At 40.1% G+C, this 22,029-nt stretch overlaps 1 protein-coding gene across 4 annotated transcripts in view; it reads right to left on the bottom strand.

Moving 5' to 3' along the window:
• Nucleotides 1-22,029, bottom strand: part of rptor (regulatory associated protein of MTOR, complex 1) — a 174,649-nt gene that overhangs the window by 94,282 nt on the left and 58,338 nt on the right. For all 4 annotated transcript variants that reach the window (XM_065962894.1, XM_065962856.1, XM_065962827.1 and 1 more), the window contains exons 5-7: nt 20,895-21,053; nt 18,177-18,323; nt 8,516-8,691 (exon numbers count right to left, since the gene is read on the bottom strand). In XM_065962894.1, coding sequence (XP_065818966.1) covers nt 8,516-8,691; nt 18,177-18,323; nt 20,895-21,053 — 482 coding nt within the window. The remainder of the gene's footprint in view (nt 1-8,515; nt 8,692-18,176; nt 18,324-20,894; nt 21,054-22,029) is intronic.

Genomic DNA, 22,029 nt, shown 5'->3' with positions numbered 1-22,029 from the left:
AATTGTTGCACTCTTGAAAAGACTGAAACAGACACTTGCTGAGGAGTTGGCTCAGCCTGCTTTACATTCCACAGAGCTTCATCCCTGCTGCCTGATTCCTCCCTAAAGGGCTCAGTTGCAAAATTACTTTTAAATCTGCCTGGCATTAACTGTACAGTTTCCTCCTATATTATTTTTATAGCCTGCACCAACAGCCACATTTGGCTCTTAAACAACGCTAAGGCTGGAAATGATAACCAACCCTCCTCTAGTTCAGAACTTACTCCAACTAAGTTAATAATACCCTTAATAATTCTGATCATTTAATTGCAATTTCAGACACTTGACCCTGCCATGCATTGCCCAACTTTCTTTTCTATAAAATGCCATGAGGATGACATGGCTGTGTGAGGGAACTTAGAACAGAAAGTGAATACTGTATGGCTCATATATAACCTTCCAGTCATCCCAAAAGCATGTAAGTTAAAGACATCTGGACAGAAGAAAAATGTGTCATTGGGAATAAAGTGAATTATTTACTCTGCAGCAAATAGGGATGGTGTCGGTGTCTACGGATTTACAGAAAGGGTATCATCTAAAGGAAAACAATAGAATAATAAAAAAAGCACAGATTTAACTGTTGACATAATAATGTGAAGCAGGTATTAATGTCAACACTATCTTTTTACAGTCCATGCACTTGATAATTATTTTATATTTGGCACTGAACACAAAGCACCGCTGAGGTGGATGGGAAAGCCAGTAAGCCATTGGTCTCTATACTAATTGTTAAACCATATTTGTCCCAATAATGGAACTAGATTAAAAATTTGTAATGAAAAAAAGTATTATCTATCATCATGAAAATGCTGCCAGTTTTCAAAAACTTTTTTAGAAGATGATTGAGATATTTCTCCAAGTAGCTGAGTTATTCTGAATCTCTAGAGAGCATGAACGTCTGTACCAGATTTTGTGCCAATACATTTTAGAGATTTTAGCACAAAGGGGAAAACGTCAACATTTGGTATACTTTAAGATTTAACATTGGAAGAAAACATTGTAAACTGCAAGTTTGAATGAGACAAGGTCTTTGCAGGTTTTAAAAAAAGTTAAACTTTTGAGTAATGGAATAAAAAGAATAAATAGAAGATACTCAGTAACTGTACAGTAAAGATGAAACATACTAAGACTTAAAATCTGGATCATCTCAACTATTTTTTGACAGCAAACTATTTCAAACAAAGCTTTTAGGTGGAGAAGTGGAAGTTTCCTGACCGAAGAGAACACAGATGGGTAAAGTTGACAGAAGTCCAGGAGAACTGGAGGGCAGAGAAGAAAGGGAAATTGAAGGATTATGACAAACAGAGAGCAGAGGTGGCCAAAGTCTAATTGGATCAGTGAATAAGCGAGTGTCTGACTGCTGGGAGGAGAGTGTAGGAGTGGGCATGTACATATTAGACTTTGAGGAGGGAAATGAAGAGGATCTAGAGTGAGGAAAACTACGATACTGCTCCCAGGGTGGGTGGGGGAGGAGGAACGAGGGGAGCAGAGTGTCTCCTAAGGTCCCCATGGAGACGGCTGTCTTCAACAGCTCATTACTTCTTCAATCAGCCTTCCTGTCCCCAGTCTCCATCTCTATCAGACAGATGCAGGAGGGACTGCTGGGCGATATCAAATCTAATCTGGCCTAACCTACAACATGTATGAGATATATCACACTTAGTATGTTCTATGATATCATATTCAAAGTTCATATACAAACACAGCTATACATTTCAGTTAGAATAAAAGGAAAGGGGATATTTATAATTTTTAGAATATTCCAAATCTGTTGTTCTGTAAGTATTGTAATACTTAAAACATGTTTATGGCAATTAGCTTCATTATCAATATATTAATATATAAATATTGTGTGTTAATAATAGTGATTCATCCTGACAATTATTTTTACGCTGAATGTTTTCCAGTTATCTTTTTTCGAATTAGTTTATCTTGTTGTGTATCGAACACTAAAAAACCCTTATTGGACTTTTCCTTTAATGCTGCATGGCAAACCTCCTGCACATACAGTAATGAGCACAATATAACATCTTCAATTAAAAACTATATATCCTGCTATATGCTGAATGCACTTTGCATAGGGTATATGTATGAAGACAAATAGAACAAGGCAATATTTGCATTTCAATAGCTTTGCACCAAATTTTTCATTGTTACATAAGACTATAAAAAAGCAGCTCATTAAGTGTGAGCAAGCTCCTCAGCTTCAGCACAACTGCTCTTGTTTCAAGCAACATTTGAAATGGTACATCAAGATGAATGTCTTCTTCTTGATCATTTAAAAGAGAAATATGAAGATGGAGAGTGCCCTGCCTGATCAGCAGAGAAGCATGCTTCATTTCTCTACTGATTTTAAATTAACATCATGGTGGATATACTGGAAATATTATACTAATTAAAGGACATTTCCTGTACATACAGGGGCACTGACCTTGCCTCCAGGACAATTCAGTTAACGGGAATGAAAATTAAATCTGAAGAAATTCACACGTGTTACTTCTTGTTACATAACACAGCTGAATAATAATTTGTGAATTTTAACACGTTTCCTGCTGAACAGCAAAGAGACAGACTGATGATGTCACCCCTGAGACAAATCCTGGAGCAGCTCTGACAGTGAATAATGGGACACCTGTTGAGACGTTTTCTGACTCACAGCTGCAAACCTGACATTCAAATTCATCTTCTTTGAAATATCGAGTGATGAGCAGATGTCACCTTATGACAATATTAGATTTAACTGGGTTCGGTTTTCTGTTGGTACCAAATCCACACTCTAAAACAACATGACTGTCTGCAGGTGACTTCATTAATGAGGGGTCAGATGGGTGACCTATTAAGAGGAAGCTGAAAATACAACACTAAATGTATTTGCACATATTTGGACAGGGTTGTCTCTAAAAACTGAATTGTCCTCTGAAAATGGACAAAGCTTTATTGCCAATATTTGACAGCACTTGTCACTTCACTGATTTTTTTTTTCAAACAAGTCAACATTTTTCCAAGAGGTTTAAATTTTAGTTATTTAAGTACGTAAATAAGTAAGCAAGTAAATGCTGCAGGAGAAAGTAAGAATTGTGAGAATGGCAACCCAAAACTTTTTAGTGAGGGTAAATGTGAACTTTTCCCGCAATAGGAGCTGGAAATAGGAGAATAGAGATGCAGCAATGTTTGCTCTGAATGAACATAACGAAGCTGTGCGGAGTGTTTGTGTTTGTGTGGGTGGATGTGTGTGATTGTCAGGGGAGCACCCACAGAATAAAAGGAATACAAGATGTGGTCATGTGAGCACTTGCATTAAAATCTCATCAGTGTTTCTGCCCTTGAAGGCTCACTCACTGTTTACAGCACATACATGAAGATAATGAGATGCTAATGTGCTTTGTCTCCATCATACCTGTCAAATGTGAGCTGGGAGGACGAAATGACTGACTTGTGCTCAATCAGCAGCAGCAGCATTAAAAGCATGTTTATGCTGCCAGTGTGTTAGCTCGTGTGATTATCAAACTACATGCATCACACCCCTTGTCGAAGGTTTAGCAGGTGTAGAGCAGTCGGTGTGGGTGTGACTCTGGAGGGGCTGATTCCTCCTGAACCATAGTTAAAAAAACAACAACAGGAATACTGTGCAAGACACCTTCCACATCTATGTAAATGACTTGTCCAAAGACCCATAAAGGTTGTTTCCAATGTCGGTCAATCCAAAAAAGTAATGTTTAAACAGAAACAACAAAAACGATTAATGTTCAAATTGATTTTGAAGAGAGAAGTAAGTTTATCAATCCGGCTTGAGAAACTCTTGGACATTTTTACTGGGTTATTTGGAACTATGGTCTGCTGATGGTGCTGGACAAAAAGTTAGAAGATCTCATGTTTTATACATCAGGGTCTTCTGAGGATATCAATTTATGCAACATTTCACATCATCAAAGTGTTTGTCATTCTCCATTTTTGAACCAATATTTAGCCCACTGATGAACAAAGTGAAGTATCGCAATCACTGACACCTTCGACCCTGGAGCTACCTTCTAGCCTTGCTTCAGATATGGACCCTGAGTTTTTATGGTTTCATCTGGTGTGTCTTTTTTTTCTTGTCGCTGTGTAAACCCTGCTGTCATTCCATTGCCTCCCTTTCTATTTTCAGAACCTCGCCTCCTCCATCCCTCCCCATCAATCGCGACAGTGGGGAAATCCCTTGAAGATGGCGCTCGATCAGTAATGATTTTCTGCTCAGCTGAGCAATGAAAAGTGCACATGCACTCGCTCTCCCTCGCTCACCCTAACTCTCTCTCTCTCTTTCACTCTGTAAACCACATCATCCATCCCCCAATGCATCTTATTAAAGTTTTAAAGCCAAGGTAAGCCGGCACATAAGTGAATCCCTCCATGCGCCCAGCCAGACTCCACCCCACCCCTCCTTCTTTTTCTCACCGTCTCTCACTCTGAGGCAGCTTAAAATTAAAGAGAGGACAGCTTGGCATTTCTTTCTTTAGAAAATGATAAACCAACAGGGCAGACATCAAAATCCTACAGTGCATGAGGATCAGTAGACGAGAAGAAGGGGTGAGAGGGGTCTGCAGCGTCTTTTGAGACTTGTGAAAAGTTCCAGGTCAGAGCAAACATTTAAGGCAGCTTGATGCCCGAGGAAATAGCTGGGAGTATTGTCAATCAAAGTGTTACTCTCTGCTGAATCTGACAGGAGGACACTGAACATCAGCTGTCTACTCTGATAGAATAAGTAATATCCATCCCAGAAGCACACACTGTAGCCTTCTTCCACACTGTGAGGGTTCAGCAAGTTTGTGTAACTCTGGCTGATGGCCCACTGCCGCAAGAAGTGACAATCATGGTTTCATCAAAAAGTCAGTTACATATCCATCATATCCTTTTTTTTAAGGTTTGCTGATATTGCTACCATTAGCCACCAGAAGCTGTAAATCACACCAGAACATGAAATGAAAAAAAAAAGAAGCAGAAACTCTCACCATATTGCTCTCTCAAAGAGACACTCTGGAACAGCTCTGTGTCTCATAAAGATGCAAGAGGTTCCCTTTTGCATCTTTTTCTTCACTTCTTAATACATGCCCACCGAAAAGTGTGTTTGGTTAGGTTCGGGCACAAAAATGACATGATGAAGAATTGGGAAATAATCCTGCTGTTGGTCACGGAGAGTTTTTGGTGAAGGGTTAAAGAATTTGAGGTCTTGGTCATTTAAAGCCTGATTCAAAAACCCAACTGTCTGAATGGAAATCCTTGAAGTTGTTTTACTTCTCTTCAGAAGGGCTTCTTCTATTATCCACTGACTGCTTGAGGGAGCTGGAATATATAACTCTCTGTCTTTGGCAGGCTGATACAAATTGTGTTAATAAAACTGTTAGTGAGCTTTTGTGTGTGCTGTCTTTTGGACTGTTCTGTGAGTGCCTGATTATGATCAACTCTTGTGTGTTTTTGTAAGTACCTGCCTTAGAGCTCCGGATTAAATGTAACTCTTGTACTAATTCTGTTATATTTACTATGATGCGTACTGCTGATATGTTGATAAATGTGCACTGTCCTAATTCAATACATAAATAAATAAAACACAGTAAGTAATGGTTGTGAAGTCAGATGAGAGTCTTTAACTGGTTTGTTGCCCGAGCTCCATCAAGAGTTGTAAAAACCTCTGACGGTCATACAGGTCACATGATCCAAGAGGTGAAGTAAGCTTTAACGGTTAAGACATTCAAAACTGCATTATATGTTGGTGATACATTTTGGATCAAGCTTTGAACCAAGGTGACTTTTATGTTGTACCAGGGACTTGAATGTTAGACTCCCTCATAAGACTGCTTATCATTTCAACTTACTCTTATTAGAAAGAATGGGATATTCCCTCTTATTAAAGAGTCAAATGCAGCAGACTTATTGTGAAATACACTTAAATTGAAACTAAATAGGGAATACTACATATTAATTATTTGGCTTATGGCATGCATCTTTTAAAGAAATATAACATAAGCACAGATCTTTATTTTTTCATATTGCCATGTAGTGTTCTTTCAATGTTTAATCAGAGATAATAAAAGACTAACATGTTTCAATAGTATGCAACATTAGCTTATAAACGCAACTGAGATAAGTGAGGAAATATTGCATGTTAGTCTTTCATATATGGATACTTAAATTACCAACAGCATCATTTTATTTATTTATTTAACTAGTCGAGCCTGATTCTACAAAGTAATTCATAGGAAGTATCAGTCACAATTTGCCTCTGCACACAACAACATCCATTTTGTGAGGAAGAGGGTATTAAGAAATAGTTCAGACAATATCTCCCAGTTTGCATTTAGAAACTTCTTCTCTGAAAGGGAATGTTGGTGAGGTATATCAATATTAATGGTATAACACTGAGACCTCATTATCCTGAAGGTCATGGCGGGATGAGGATTCAGAGAGAGGAAGAGAAATGAAAGTCTTCAATATTTCTGGCAGAAACATTGGGCTGGCAGTAGGACACGTCCTGAAGGCAACCTGTCATTCTCAAATACACAATTACTCATCACTGCTTTCTTTTTTTTTGTATGTTAAATCATCCCTTTGATCTTTAGTGTGTGCAAAGTCAATTCAATCATTAAAATGAGAAGAAAAAAGTGTGGGTAAGAAGTGATTTATGGCATCAAAGGATATATCTTAGTTAGAACTTTCCATATGAAGATAGTCGAAAAACTAACAGTAAAATTTTTTATAAAAGAATTAGTTGATACTAAAAGTCTGACAAAGTCTTCCTAGCTATTTTCTGATGCTCTGTCCTACAAAAGAGGTTTGATTACCACATCTCTCTACTTGTCTCGACCTGATTTACTCTAATCAACTCTCAGTCCAATCAGAATAAGACTGCATATAGGAAGGAGAGAGAGTATATGTTTATGTAGGGCATCCATGATGGGTGTGTATGTGTCACGTCTTCATGCAATAGGAGGTGATGCAATCACCTTTGCCTGGGTGTGCAAGCCCTCATACCCTCAGTGTGCCCTGCACACAGCTGACTTGCTGATGCAACCTGTGAGCTCCTGTGGTGCAGCTTGTGGCTCCAGCAGTCCTCTGAATGATGCATCACGCTGCATTTACATCAAGCCACTGTATCAGCCCAGTCTCCCAAATTGCCTGAATATCTTGCGCCTCTTTTACTCAAGTTGCCCTCTGCAGGGATCATCAACCTCACATCGCTGTGGATGATGTCGGTTTACATTTTTCATCATAGCTGAATATTTCTCATCAGAGTTGAATACTGAGCAGGGTTGGAGCTCAGAGGAATGCTTGCTCTCTGCACAGGGCACATCATCCTGTTCTCAGAGTGTCCAAGCAGTGATCCAACGTGCCGGTAACAGGCTTTACAAATGGATGACTGACACTCTGTCTCCTGCACAGTTAAAGCCTCCTGGCTCACACTGCAGGATAATCGGGCCGATTTGAGCTCCGATTCTTCCTTCCCGACAATCTCAGAGTCTCTCCCGACTCAAGGCTGCTCGGACCTGATTATCTGCTCAGATTATCTTGTAGTGTGAGCGGTACAAAGATCCAATCTTAACGTCCCCGATCTGCCCAGCGATTGTCGGGGACGCCCCGATTTATTTCAAACATGTTTGATATTTATAATTTAAAATCTCATGAAAGGGTCCGGCAGAAGTTGTGTGTGACTACAATATAATCACGAGACAAGGGGGGACTGTAGTCATGGCAACCAGCGGCAGGACGCAACCCAGCGTATTTTTTTATTTTACGGTACAGATCATCAGTGAAGCACTTTTCTGAAACTTGTTTCCATATAATTGTTTCAACTTTTCTATATCCTACAACAACTTCCACTTCCTTCTCTTTCACCAACCGCCGTCCTTTGTTTTTGTCAAATTAAACTTTATTAACAATTGTCAATGCTCCGTCCCGATTTCACTCGTACAGTGTGAGCTCTCCGGCCGTGCCCGACAATCGAGTCGTACAGTGTGAGCTCGTCAATCGCAAGGTCTGGTTGGTCGTCGTAAAAGATTCAGTCGTACAGTGTGAGCTGACATGCCACCCCGACTTTTATACATTCGGGGAAAAAAATCGCACAGTGTGAGCCAGGCTTAAGGGATAAAGTGGGATCCTTAATATGATTTGAAATGCAAAAATAAAATTACCCAACCAAATATAATTCCACAGCTTTGACCAAAAAAACGTCTAGACACTTGAGGCATTCATACAGGAGAGGTGGGACTCAGCAAGACTAAACTATCAGGAGCACAAGAGTCCTTCACATTCTGGAAAAGAAGAAAACTTCCTACCCTTTTTCTGACCTACAGAGAAAAACCACAATCTATCAACTCCAGTGCTGTTTTAAACCAGTTTAGAAAACAGTAGATGTCACAGTTTGGTGACTAATCTCAGATTGAAATGCGTACTATGGCACTGTGTAGTTCTTGAAAGAAACGACAGAAACGTGTGGTTGAAACATTACCATCTAAGGGCGATCTTGATGGGTGTGGTGAGGCAGGAGGTGAAGAGGTCAGCAGGGAGGTCAGGGTTCATGGGCAGCAGCTCGCTGGCTTCGCAGGCCGCAAGCTGGATGCAGTTCTTCATGGATGGCGGCAGGGGCATCTGGGCGAGCGGGTGGCTGGGGTTGATAGCTGCCACCTGAACAAATCAGACATGAAGGGTTTCTTTTAATTAAATTAGCTCTAATGACCACCTTCATCAGATTTGAAGATGAACAAACACAGCTCAAATTTGGCTACAAATCAATAGAAAATGGAGAAATTTAAAACAGCACCCACCACAGAAAGTGATCTCAGTACTAATCTGTGTTTCAGACTCAAAACACTAAATTATTGAACTGCTCTGCACCCTGACCCACTGTCAGAGGAAATGAATGACAGAGAGACATAAAGAGAAAGGGAGCTGGGTGACTGACAACCTGACTTTAAAGAGGAGAAACTTGTTTTTGTGTCTTTCACAGCAGACACACAATTTGAGAAGGTTACAGTTCAATGCAATAACTTCTTTATAGTTTTTCTAGAGTGCTCTTGTAAAGTTGTAGCATGGAATTAAAATGAGCATTGTCAGAATCCTGTGATGAGTTAGAATTAGACACAGAATCAGAAGCAATGTGGAAGACAACAGAAGCAGACAGGAGGACGACGACGAAGTGAAGATGTGAAATAAAAGTTTAAACACATCTTAAAGCTCACATATTATGCAAAATGCACTTTCCCATTGTTTTCGAACAATAATATGTGTACATAGCACGATAAAGAAACTTCACAGACATGTTTTGGGGAGCTCTGAGTCGTAGTTTAACTTGTTGAAAAGAAGTATAATGTGTGACCTTTTAAGAGAACCATCTACAGAATGATATAGAAAATCTAGAAGAGAAGAGACAGGGGACTTCAAAGAGATTAGAAAAGAAGCAGTCCTTTTTGACATGTCAATAGTTAACACAAGTTAGAAAACTAATCCAAAGTGCAAGTGTGAGTTTGAACAAATGTCCACAAAGGCAACAGGTGAAGGCATTAGCACCCTGTTACCACCTACACAAGCCTGCTCCGACTGTTGTCATTGTTGTTGCAAGCTGTCTGCACCCGACAGATTTGGCATCTTTTCATGAGTCCCAAACAACTTTTATACCAAGAAAATCAGCCACTCATTTGAGCACGTGTCAAGATTTTACTTAGAGCAGAAATGTCTAATTTATTTATCAACATTAAAAGCTCTAAATCACATGGAAGTTTCATGGAAGAGCTGGTTGAACAAATACAAAATGAAAGTTATGAACTATGACTCCCAAACGTAGACAGCAAGGGATGAGCAGTAAATGTATTTTGGTTTCGTTTTCCCCTCTGCTGCATATAAACCAGAGGAAACTTTAATTTGCAAACAAGACAAATTAGTGCTTTTCTGCAGATTTGCCTCTTTGTGCTTTCTGCAGAAACATTGGAGTTGGCACACTGCATGAAACATTTTTAGAACTTAATGATAATGTGATAGGTTATTGATCCCAGGGAGGAGATTTCCTTCTAGCTTGCCCTCTTAGAAGATGGTCTTTAGTGTTAAACAATCCTCTTGTCTATTCTACTGAACAGGATTAGCGTGGTATTTCTACACTGTGGGACTGCTCCATCGATACTGGCCTGAAAAACAGAAGGGGCTTTGCATATGATGTAAAACTTTAATTATATTTTGAGCTCTTGACTATTTATGTGCTCATTGTGTTGTTGTTTGCTTGATTTCTTTGCAGGGAGTTCAATATGGTTTCTGTCTTTAGCTGAGTAGACTTTAATGAGCTGTGGGTCTTAATGAAGGCGGAAAACCAACACTTCCCTTTATCACCGCTGACTGCTATGGTTAATGCTTTCACCTTTCAGCTCTGCCTAATTTTAGAAAGAAATTAGAGATGGAGATTGTTATGATTATAATAATCATCATTATTGCCTCTTTTCTGCAAAACACTAATGTCTATTGTTCCAGGAAACATCGAATCATGTTGTTTGTGCATTTTTTATTGACTGAAAATCTTTTTTCAGCTGCAGACACAGAAACCATCCAGGAAAATCTACTGTTTTGAACAATTCAAAAGTTTTTTTTATCACTGTATGGTCATAGTACATAAAACATATGACAGTCATCTCTTGCTTGAGTATACGAGTTTAATAAAACTGAAACCTATTCCAATGCAAAACCAGTTTTCATCACTTACTGCCACCAATAATCCTCTTTCTAAAGTTTGCAACAATGTGCCAATTTCAGTTTGATCTACAAACACTTGTGTGGGATGCATAAATCAGCTGTGACCATATATTAAACCCCAGCATGGCTCACTGTGGGTAAGCACAGTGGTGTAAATTACAAAGCTCTTACTGTATGACCTCTTGAAGCCTTGTAGAACAGCTGTTTACTGCAGCGGAAAATGCGGCTTCGAGCACTAAAACTCTTTCTGTGTTTGCAAACACTTGAGGGGCTAAAAGGCACAAAGGCAGAGAGCGTGGGAAGAGTGGGAGATGTCCTCAAACAATTTGGTTACAAGTTAGTTAGTAGACACTAAAAGCCCAGGTAATAAAGTCACACTGTGACTAACTCTTTAGACCGTCTAAAAACAGCCTCCAATCTCAGGGTGCTATCACAGTGGAACTATGGACAGGAACACAAGCCCTGCTACAGTCCTCATCATTCAAAGTTCAAAGTATGAAACTGACTGCATCTAACAAAAAAGCTTATATTGAAGTTTAATGCCAGCATGTGATGTGATTAGCTTTAGCAGCCACCAGCTTCAGTAGTCCATATGCTGTGGCACTGCCCACATACATTTAAAGGCTTTATATGTGATTTTTTGATCCAGCAGATGTCGCCCTTGAGCACCAGCATGAAACCAAAACAACTCGCGCTGCATTGTTGTGTTAGCATGCTAATGCTAGCGATCTTTATTATGCTGGTATCTTCACACTGCATGTAAATTTACCTGAAATGAGCGTGATCTAGAAACACAGTTAAGCAGTGAGTACAGTATGTTATTCTTCTTTTCTCTAGTCCCTCAATTAAACAACTTTTATACTCGAGGGGAGGAGTCAGCCGCCATCTCGGCGATGTAAACAAAGTGAAGATAGGACTCTGAAAACTCTGAAAACATCACAGACAGTGGGACTCGGGTGTTACACCCATTGTAGACAGTCATGACTCACAGAGTTATTTTCAGAGGAGATACTTGATTTATATTATATTTAAGAGTGAAAAATCACATATTAGCATTAGCATGCTAACACAACAATGCAGCACGAGTTGTTTTGGTTTCATGTTGGTGCACAAGGGCGACAGAACGGGACGAGTCCGAGGAATGGGACTTTGGGGGTCAAACGTGTTTGGGGCGAGGTACGGATTGCCGAGTGTGAGTGTGCCCTAAAGCACAAACAAGTGCAGTAACACACCAAAGGTCCTGAGGGGAAACTACTCCGTGGACCTCACAGCTTCATCTCAGCATCTGATGCAAGTTTGGGAAAACCCACATAACCTGAGGCGAGCATGTGTTACTCATTCTGTGCCTAGAGGGTCAGTCAACTACAGGATTAGACAAGAAAACAAACAAAACTAATGATTCAGCAGGAAGGAATTTAACTGTTACAATTCAATTTCTCCTGAAAATCCACTCTGGAAAAACTGCCTTGAACTTTTTCAAATGTTCGGTCTGGGTTTGAGTTAAGTTTATCAAACTGCATTATAAAAAGGTGATGAGCTACTGTAGATTTACGTAATTTCTCCCTGCTCCTGTATATACTGCAGCGCTGTCCTGTTCTCTGCTAGTCTAATAACTCATTAGCTGACTCTATAAGTGAGGGGGGGGGGGAGACAGCAGCTGAGTCTTAGATCTCAGTGTGAGACACTATGTATTTACAGACCTGCTCTATAAGGAGCTCTGCACACACATGAATAAATCATGATATTAGAAATACAGAAGAATATTCTAAATGAATGGAGGGGGAAGTGTGCTAACGTTTGTAGAGTTGCATGTGTCTTTTCCCTCTATCAACATGCATATTTAAGTGAAATGTTTGCAGGCGGGGAGTGGGAGCACGCCTGTTGCTGTTGGATCTGTGCCAATCTTCTTGTAACGCAATTCTTCTTCTCTCTGTGTAATGAGGAAACTGTTGACTCAATGCCAGAGACAGACATCTCAGACGCATGAGGAGTGCGCGTTGAAAAGCCTCTCAACGTGTCAACCTCAAGAAGAACGGTTTCTGCGGTAATCCGTACTGTAAACATAACAACATCTCCAGCAGAAGTTGATTAATGCCATGCATCCACTGTAATTATCACATTAGCATACTGTAATCTCGCAAATTACCATGAAAATCACTATGACAGCTTTCTTTTCTCTCTTTTCCTCTGGGGATATCAGGGTACAATTTAATTGCTGTGAATTCCTCTTTTTTGAAAATGTGACACTAATTTATGAGACTAATCCTACAAGAAAAGAGGGGAGGGGAGGGGAGGGGAGGGGGGATTTCAGATCTTAAAAACACAATCCCTGCATGCATCCATACCAAAATGCAACCCTAGTCAAGCAATCATTTCTACAGTGGTGCATTAATTATTCATTAAAATAATAGAAGGAGCTAGAAGACTTAATGTGAGCATCCTGGAAATGCTGGAAAAAAAAACCCACCTTACCCACAACATACACACAAGCTCTCATAGACCAGCATGTTCTATATGTGAGTGCTGCAGGGAACACACACACACACACCTTACCTTTCACCCTGCAGCTAATGCAGTGAGTATGTTCGCTGAGTGCACGCAGGAAGTGATGAGATATTTAAAAGGAAGCAGGTGGCCCTATAATAGAGCACTCAGAGCAGACACCCACATAAAACACACACATACCCACACACAACTGACACACACAGACCTACTGAATGGAGTGCAGGAGGAGGTTTGGTAAGGTGCTACGGAGGAGTGTCAAAACACCTCCTCCTCCTCCCCCTCATCCTCAGCCATATCTTTTCCTCAGTCATCCTCCATGCTCATGTCTTCATCTGCATCTCTAAATCATAACGTCCCTGGTGAGATCCGGCCTGTCGTGCAATATGAAGCAGGTGCACTATGCACAACTAATTAAAAATGGCGGACGATGTGGGTGTACCTCCATCCCTCTGTGCTCTTCATAAGCGCACGGATGGATGTGTGTGCAGGTGTGTGTGGCTGAGGAGGGGGGACTCCCCGTTTGGATCATCTCCTGCATGATTTATAAGTCTCTGCGAGTCATCAGGCTCTCTCTCTCTTTATCTTCCATTACCCCTCCCCAGTATACACTTCCTGTGTGAGTGGGTGAGAAGGGCGAGCACTCAGGTGGAAAAGTGAAATTGCTTATGGATGTTATGTAACTTCCCCTGCATCCAACCAGGGGACTACCTCTGGTTATTTCCCTATAACTAGAAACTGTAGTTACACCCAAGAGCACCCCCTGTGAATAAATGACCTTTGTGTGCATGGACTCAGCCAACACCTTTGGATACACAGTCTGCCCTGCTAAGAAAAAGAAAAATCTAAAACTGATCATGTGTTTGTGTATCCTTGCATCAGCCTCACATTATCTCTCAGAGCATCATCACAAGGTGCACATTCAGACTTTATGGGGAAGGTTTGAACTAGAGTCACACTTAATGGACAACAGACAATGGTAGCTAAAACTTCTGACTTGGCAATAGACTAGCAAGAACCCAAAATGGCCCATTATTTAGAAACCTTAGTCCTAACTTCCTACAAAAATGAGAAGGTTTGAGTTCCATTCATAGACTGTACATATTAATGGATGAAGCCTGAATGATGTAAGCCTTCTGTTCCTGCCAGGGGCTCCGAAAGCTCATCGGCAGCAGCTGCCATGCTGGAAATCCTGTCTCAGTCGAACTTTCAGTCAACCTAACGACAAGCTGAGAGCTGGAGCTGAAGCGGGTTTTAAACCTACTGATGAACCGTTACATCACGCCCACCTGTCAATCATGTCAGCTACACGCCTAACTATGCATAACACATATCGTTTTCAGAATCAAAACAGAGCTGTTTCACCCCGTACAGTGTGTGCCCACAACTAATCAGAACTATTTCCTTTTTTGTACCAGGCTGTTAACATGTTTATTCATGCAGTAAAAACAGCTTTTTTGCCTGTGTATGTGACTTCCAGTGCTCCTAAAGCCAGATTCAAGCGGACGCCTGACAAACTACAGGATTTCGCAATTGGTTTAATTTTTTAAGTCGGAAGTTGCCGCTTGGCTCCAACCTACTAATCTGCTCTGGAAACTCCCAGCTTTTGAAGTAAAGTGTTCCAATTTCAGGAAAAAAGTAAGTTGGTCATATTATATTAAATTATGCAGCACATCAGGAATAAAACAGGGGGAAAAGTCAGTCCAAGTTGATTGAATTGCAGCCCAAACTTTGTTTTGACAGAACTGTAAAAGCAAAGAAGGGTACAGCCAAACATCTGGATTACCTATGGTGAAGAAGGGCGGCGGTCCACATTCAGATTTAGATATGCTGATGTGCTGTCTGCAAGCAAAGAAATAAAAATGCTCCTTCAATTTTTACTTGACAAGAAAAAAAAACACATTACTTCTATAAGTAGTGATATACAGTATATCTACATATCTATATATAGATTTATTTTCTGTTATAGCTGCTGTTTGTGTGTTTGAATGACAAGTTATGAGGAAAGCTAACAGAAAACAAAATTAAGGATGACCGAGCTCTGTCTCAGACCTGAATGTTTTATGAAGCTAAAACCTTCAAATCTTCAAACGACAGGTTTATTTAACATATTTATTACATATTGAGTAATGAGCTTCTACCAGACTGCAACAGACAATGAACTCCATTTTGCAATTTTACAGACCGGGTTCTTTCTTCTTTCTTTGACTGGGTTAGAATCACTACAAAATTCTGTGATGTGTTCTGAAATGCTGTCAACAAAGTAGTCAAAGGAGTGATACTAACACTCTAGACATGCATACAAAGAAAACAGAAAATTTCATTTGGTTTGCCATCTGATGCTCACAAAGCCCCTATTTTTATTCATAATTCAAAAAAAAAAATATCAAGCAGGTGTCTTCTTATAAATATTTCAGTGTAATGATCAACCATCTGTTGTCCTGGAAAGACCACATAGAATTTATCTGCACAAAGAGAAAACAATTAAACAAAGAATTTATTTCCTCCACAGACAGAGATCTTTTGGGGTGAACAGACTAATTATTGTTTCTTGTTTTACCTCTGTGATGCTCAGAGTCCTACAGTACCGCAACACCACAGAGTACATGTGTCTGTCCACTACTTTAAAGTCTACACGGCTCCACCAATAAAAAATCTGTCCCAGTTAAGTAGACAGTAGACACTTTAGGTGAACTGTGTCTGCACTTTTCTATTTATCCTCTGATATGCAACATGTAATAACCTTTCCTCCTAGTGACCCTTAGATATGTTCTTCATGAGAATGGGACTAACAGACGAGTGCTATGACTTACGACAAAGAGAAAATAAATGTCTTCAAATTAATTATGGATCATGGTAAGCATAAAAATATTAGGAAAGTAAGGAAATAAAAATTATGCAGCGGTTCTACTTTGACTAATGACTACACTGAACAAACTAAAAAAATGGGGCAAATAATTAATTACTTCTTCTCCCTGGAACCAGATTTTTTTTTTTTTCAAGAATTGCAATTTGCAAGAGGCAAAAGAAAAGTATTGACCCTCATGCTGGCCCTGCAGCAATGCCATGACCTCTGCATGAAAGAGTGAAGAGCAGGAGATGCTGAGGATGCGGAGACGTTTGTGACAGTTCCTGTCAAACATTGCAGCAACTCAGCAGTTTATCTGCTGCTGCCTTCCCCATTCACAGAAGCTCTTCCCTTTTTCCTCCCGTCTCTCTGCTCAGTACTGCTCATCCTGTACCTTTCTCCCTCTGCTTTCTGACTAATCTATAGTCTGCCTGAAACTTTGCAATGAATAATTGAGATGAATGACAGCACCATCTCATTAGGGATTCACATAACATGCCATAGCCGGGAGAGTGAAAACGTAATAAAAAGATGAAGCGGTAAAAGAGCTGGAAATGGTGTCTGTATGAGTGTGTGTGTGGAAGGGGGGGAGGGCTGTGTACTCCCATGAATGGAGCAGAACTCAATGATTTAAAGCATGCTGCCTGTTTGATTGACTAGATCACAGAACTGAGAACATCCAGGGTTTTTCAGAGAGAGGTCTCACGCTGAGAGTCATGACTCAACACTCACTGACAACCCCTTTAGAAATACAGTATATATGGGTGTGAATGAGAGTGGGTTTATCTGTGAATGATTTGAAGGATTCCTTCCTACACATGAGGAACTTTTCCAGACCAAGTTTCCAAGATTTGTATTTACTTTTTAGGTGCGCGTGCCCAAGCACAACCCTAAAGTCCAATTGGTTTGGTCAGTGTGACCACTCTGTATCGTGCTCAGGCACGGTTCACTTCCTTGGCTTTGGCACACTTTGGAGAGGTGTGCATCGGCACAGTACACTTCATGCACGAGCACAAGCACACAAATGCTGACAGCCTTCATCCAGAGTTTCATGTGTGTATCTGACTAAAATGAGTCAATATAAGACACAAAGTAGCTGTCATGTTATCTGTGTTGTTCTCCGATGTGCGGGCGCGCGTCTATTTTATTTATTTATTTATTTATTTATTTATTAATTAATTTATTTATGACTGTGTCTGATAAAAATGGCTTAAATTAAGCCTCAAAGTCAGTAAAGTAGCTGTCATGCTCTCGGTGTTGTTCTCTGATGTGCAGATGCGGACTCGACTGCGTGTCCCTTTTTTTTCTCTCTCTCTCTCTCTCTCTCTCTCTCTCTCTCTCTCCCTCGTCCGCCTGTTTGTAAACTGAGCACGCTTCATAATAACATAAAGCGTGCATGTGTTGTATTATGACGTTATGTACAAGAGGTAATCATGCTTAAGCACCGATAGTCCTGTGTAGTGTGACCGCGGGCCGTGCCGAAATGGCGCAGGGGTGGGGCCAATCGTGCTTGAGTACGGCACGGTACAGATGACCAGTGTGACCGCGCCCTAGGACTACATTTGACTTCCGAATACAAATACCTTTATATTTAATTGTCAAATATGCATGTTTTACCTTTTTAATCCTGAACAAATCAGGTTTTAATAAGAAGAATAGTCTGGTGAGGTCGCCATCTAACACTGGCTTTTTGGGCATTCAGTCCATACTTGGAAGTAGAAATTTTGATGATGTCAACTATCTCAAATCTTAAAAGAGGTAATACCTTAACCACTATTGAGTTATTCAAATGATTTCCCTCCAACTGCTGACTGAATACAAGCGTTTTGCTGTAAACCTAACCCCCAATGTTGAATCTTTCAAAAATGAAAACTGGGAGCACCAGTTTGGCTCAGTTGGTAGAGTATGCACCCTCATTATAGAGGCTACAGTCCTCAATGCATCAGCAGGTACCACTCCTGTCCAATTTGCATATCCTGGATCCTGTGTAAATCTCCTCCAATTTGTCCCTCTACTAATTCCAGACTGCAGTGTTGTGACATGCCACAAACAACAAGAGTGTGTGTTGTCTGTTCAGCAGCCTCACCTCCAGCTCCTGCTCTCTCTGCAGGGCAAACTGTTTAAAAGACTTGACGATGATTCCCGCGTTGGAGCAGTCATAGACAAAGATGGACGGGCTACCCATCCACGTCTGCAGGTCATAGATGGACAGCGGGATGTACTGGGTGTAGTTCTGCGAGAGAGAGAAACACCATGTTAATACTGATAACTCACTTTTAAAGTTAGTGTGTAACTGTTTTCTGAGACTTATGATACAGCACAGCAGAGGGAGATAGAAAGAGTTAAAAAGAGGAAATTAAGACTGTGAGATAGAAAAATTTGGTTGATGGGAACACAGAAAGAGACGATGATTAACAAATGTAATAACTTCAGTATGATGAAAGGTATTATATCCTGTACTTTTAGGAAAATGTTGCTCCACACCCTTTACCCAGGATTGTTTGCACATGCACACTCATCTCCTGTTTCAGCTGCCTGTGACATAGCAGTTTAATGTTACAGAAAGTACGAGGAGTTAAATGTGCAGGAAGAGGAAGGAGAGTTGAGTAGGGGAGAAGGACATAAGGCCCGAGGGTACAGTTGGGATGTGGAAGAAACAGCTAAGCCCAGACAGGAGTGGTGCATCATTGTGAGTGGGTGCTTACTTATGGAATAAGGGGAAAAACTGAAGATTTAAAGCACAATTGGTACGTTGCTAAGTCTTGATGAATGCAGGTAAGTTCATTTGCATGTTTTGGCTGTTAAGCAAGCAACATGCTCAGAGAGTTCAAACTGAAGGCAACAAGTAAGATTCAGAAACTCCAGTTCCTCAAGTGTCCACTTGAGCCTGGGCGTGAAAGGAGAGTTAATCCCCATAGTGATCCGTATAAAAGTACCCAACTTTACATCGGAAATAAACTGAGCAGTCAGGTTTCAGAACAGGGCATAGCACAATCACAGCAGCAACACTTGTAATAAACAATATTGTTAATCATCTTCATAACCATCAACATTGTGCTGCTTTCTTTATTGATTTATCCAAAGCCTTTGATACTGTCGACCACAGCATTTTAATAAAAAAGCTATCCTCAATAGGAGTTGATGAGCTCTCTGTTAACTGGTTTTATGATAATCTCTCAGGGAGAACTCAAGCTGTTGTTGCAGAGGTGTCCCACAAGGGTCTATTTTAGGTCCACTTTTATTTTCTTTGTATATAAATAACATGGTGCTCTGTTCCCCACATTGTGATGTACATTTTTATGCAGACGACACAATCCTGTACGCCAACAGCGCCTCTAGTGAATTAGCTATCAAAACTTTGCAATCAGCTTTTGATGCCTTTCAGATAGCTCCCATTAATCACACGCTTGTCTTAAATTCTGATAAAACAAAATGTGTTTTAAAAGGTCCTATGTGAACAATGTTCCTATTGGTATTCACACACTTCAGGGTTCCCAAATTGAGACGGTAGAATCCTATAAATACTAGGGATTTGGCTGGACAATAGGCTCTCTTTCCGCACCCATGTGGAACAACTGTCTAAAAATATTAGAATAAAAATAGAATTCTTATACAGAAACAAATCCTGCTTCTCCACTGCCCGTAGGAAAACCATTGTGCAATCTACAATTATGCCTGTTTATGATTACAGTGACATTGTATACATGCATGCCTCTCCCACAACCTTGAAAACCCTTGATGCTTTGTATCATTGCGTTGAGGTTCATGACTGGCTGAAAAGTTCTGACACATCACTGTACCTTGTACACCAAGGCTGGTTGGCCCTCTCATCGGCTCACATTTATTTATAAGTCCATTCTTGGTCTACTCCCCTCCTATCTATCCACTCTAATTTCACACAACATCGGTAGCTATAGCCTACGCTCGTCTGACCTGTTATTGCTATCTGTACCTAAGGTCCGCACAGAATTAGTTAAGATGGCCTTTAGGTACTCCGCCCCCTCTTTTTGGAACACACTACAGGCTGACTTGCGTCTGAGTGATCTGGTCACTCTAGTGGAATTTAAAGGAATGCTGAAAGAGCACAAATTAAAATCAATTGGGAGTTGTCTATGTTAATAGTCCTGCATTGGACACCTGCCTTGACTTTTAATGTGTTTGTATGATGTTTTTGTGTGTATTGGCCATGCATCTACTTTGTGTTTTTGATGTCTGTTACTTCAATGTTTTTTTATTATTTTATTTGCCACTGATGTACCCAGGTCTCGCTTGAAAAAGAGATTACAAAATCTCAATGAGACTACCTGGTAAAATAAAAGTAAAAAAAAATATATATATATATATATCGCTCAGTGTTTAAGAACAACTCAGGTTAACTCTGGAAAAATCATATTTTGTGGGAACCGTCATGGATAAAAATCTTTCTTTGGAGTAAAAAATATGGTCAGGTCTTGCTCCAAAATACTTAAATAGTTAGGTCATGATGCAAAACTCTAGAGTCCATATGACATCCTAAGTTTAAGTAATGCAACCAACAGATCACAACAGTTTTTTTTATTATGTGAAAGGACTGGAACTGGACTACTGCAATGATAATGCTCATAAAGGTTTTACTGAATTGATCTTATACAAGTATGATGTTTAACTTAGCTTTATTTGCTTTAGTTAATTCCCTTCATCAGATTATATATTTGTGTTTTGATGCATAAACACAACTTTGGACACCTTGCAAAACATAACCAAGAGAATCCAATGTTACAGCACGTACATTTGAGAGGTTATCACTTATTTTTAAGAGTAATACCTTATTAAAGACCCAGATCTCTCCATTGACAGTGGGCCGTGGTACCCCGTGGCCGTTGTAGTGGAAGAGGACGCGCTCCTCTTTGGCGTTCCGTCTCAGTGACGTGCACAGCTTCTTCACCTCGTCTACTGTGGGGTCCAGACTCTGTTTGTAACGCGCCTGAAAAACAGGAACAAGGAGAGAAGAAAGGTGTGATTGATTTGCATCTGAATATCAGCTTTTTGTAATTTCCTAGAAACCAAGAAAGAAGTGTAAACTATGCAACACATGCCAATTAACATAGACATCATAATAACAAATGATGAAGTTTAATGAAAAAGAAATGACACAACACATTAACATAATCACCACTCATCCTGCCTGAAGATGATATACACCAGGGGAACAAGAGACGCATATAAGAACACACTAACACGCACATCTAAGAGACAGTAGGTGGGATGGCCATAAGCGGGATCATCTTGCTTTGCTTGATGTTGTGTGCGTCACAAGGCCATACATGGCAGAATAACTGAGGGTACAGGGTCAGGGTGACCCAACAGTGATTTACGGTAAATAAGACTGTTTTTTTTTTTTTTTCCTTCCGTTTATTGAAACTTCTAAGGCTGACAACAACAAAACAGGCAGAAAATCACATTTTCTCTGAGGACAATGAATTACTCGGATGCTTGGCATGTTATGGCCATGGCTCATACTTTAAGTAGAAGTTTAAAATAGACCGAAGATAAATAGGGTTTTTATGTTGAAAACATTTTTTTAAATATATTTTCAAGTTGAAAGGTGCAGCTTGACATCAATTGTCCGTAAAGTGATGGAAACACCTTGACATGTCAGTCTGACTTGCATTCAGCTGAGAGGCAAAATAACAATGTTCAAAAACAGGAAGTTCAAGGAAAAAAACTAAACTAGGAGAGAAACAAAAACGGTACTGACCGAAGAGGTAACTACATGTGGCAGATTTACTCCTGAAGAAATACAATCGACCGTTCAACGTACAGTTACTTTGGACCACTTTTTGTGGTTACAAAATTGTAACCAATCACAACTATTATTTCACTGTATTATTACATTAATATTTGGTATTTTATGTCAGAACTTTTACTACAGGGTAAAATGTGTGATTCATTAAAAAACG

Source organism: Labrus bergylta, chromosome 1, assembly GCF_963930695.1.
Source record: "Labrus bergylta chromosome 1, fLabBer1.1, whole genome shotgun sequence".
NCBI lineage: Eukaryota > Metazoa > Chordata > Actinopteri > Labriformes > Labridae > Labrus > Labrus bergylta.
Note: the sequence above shows the minus strand (reverse complement) of the source record. Positions and strands in the feature narration are given on the sequence as shown.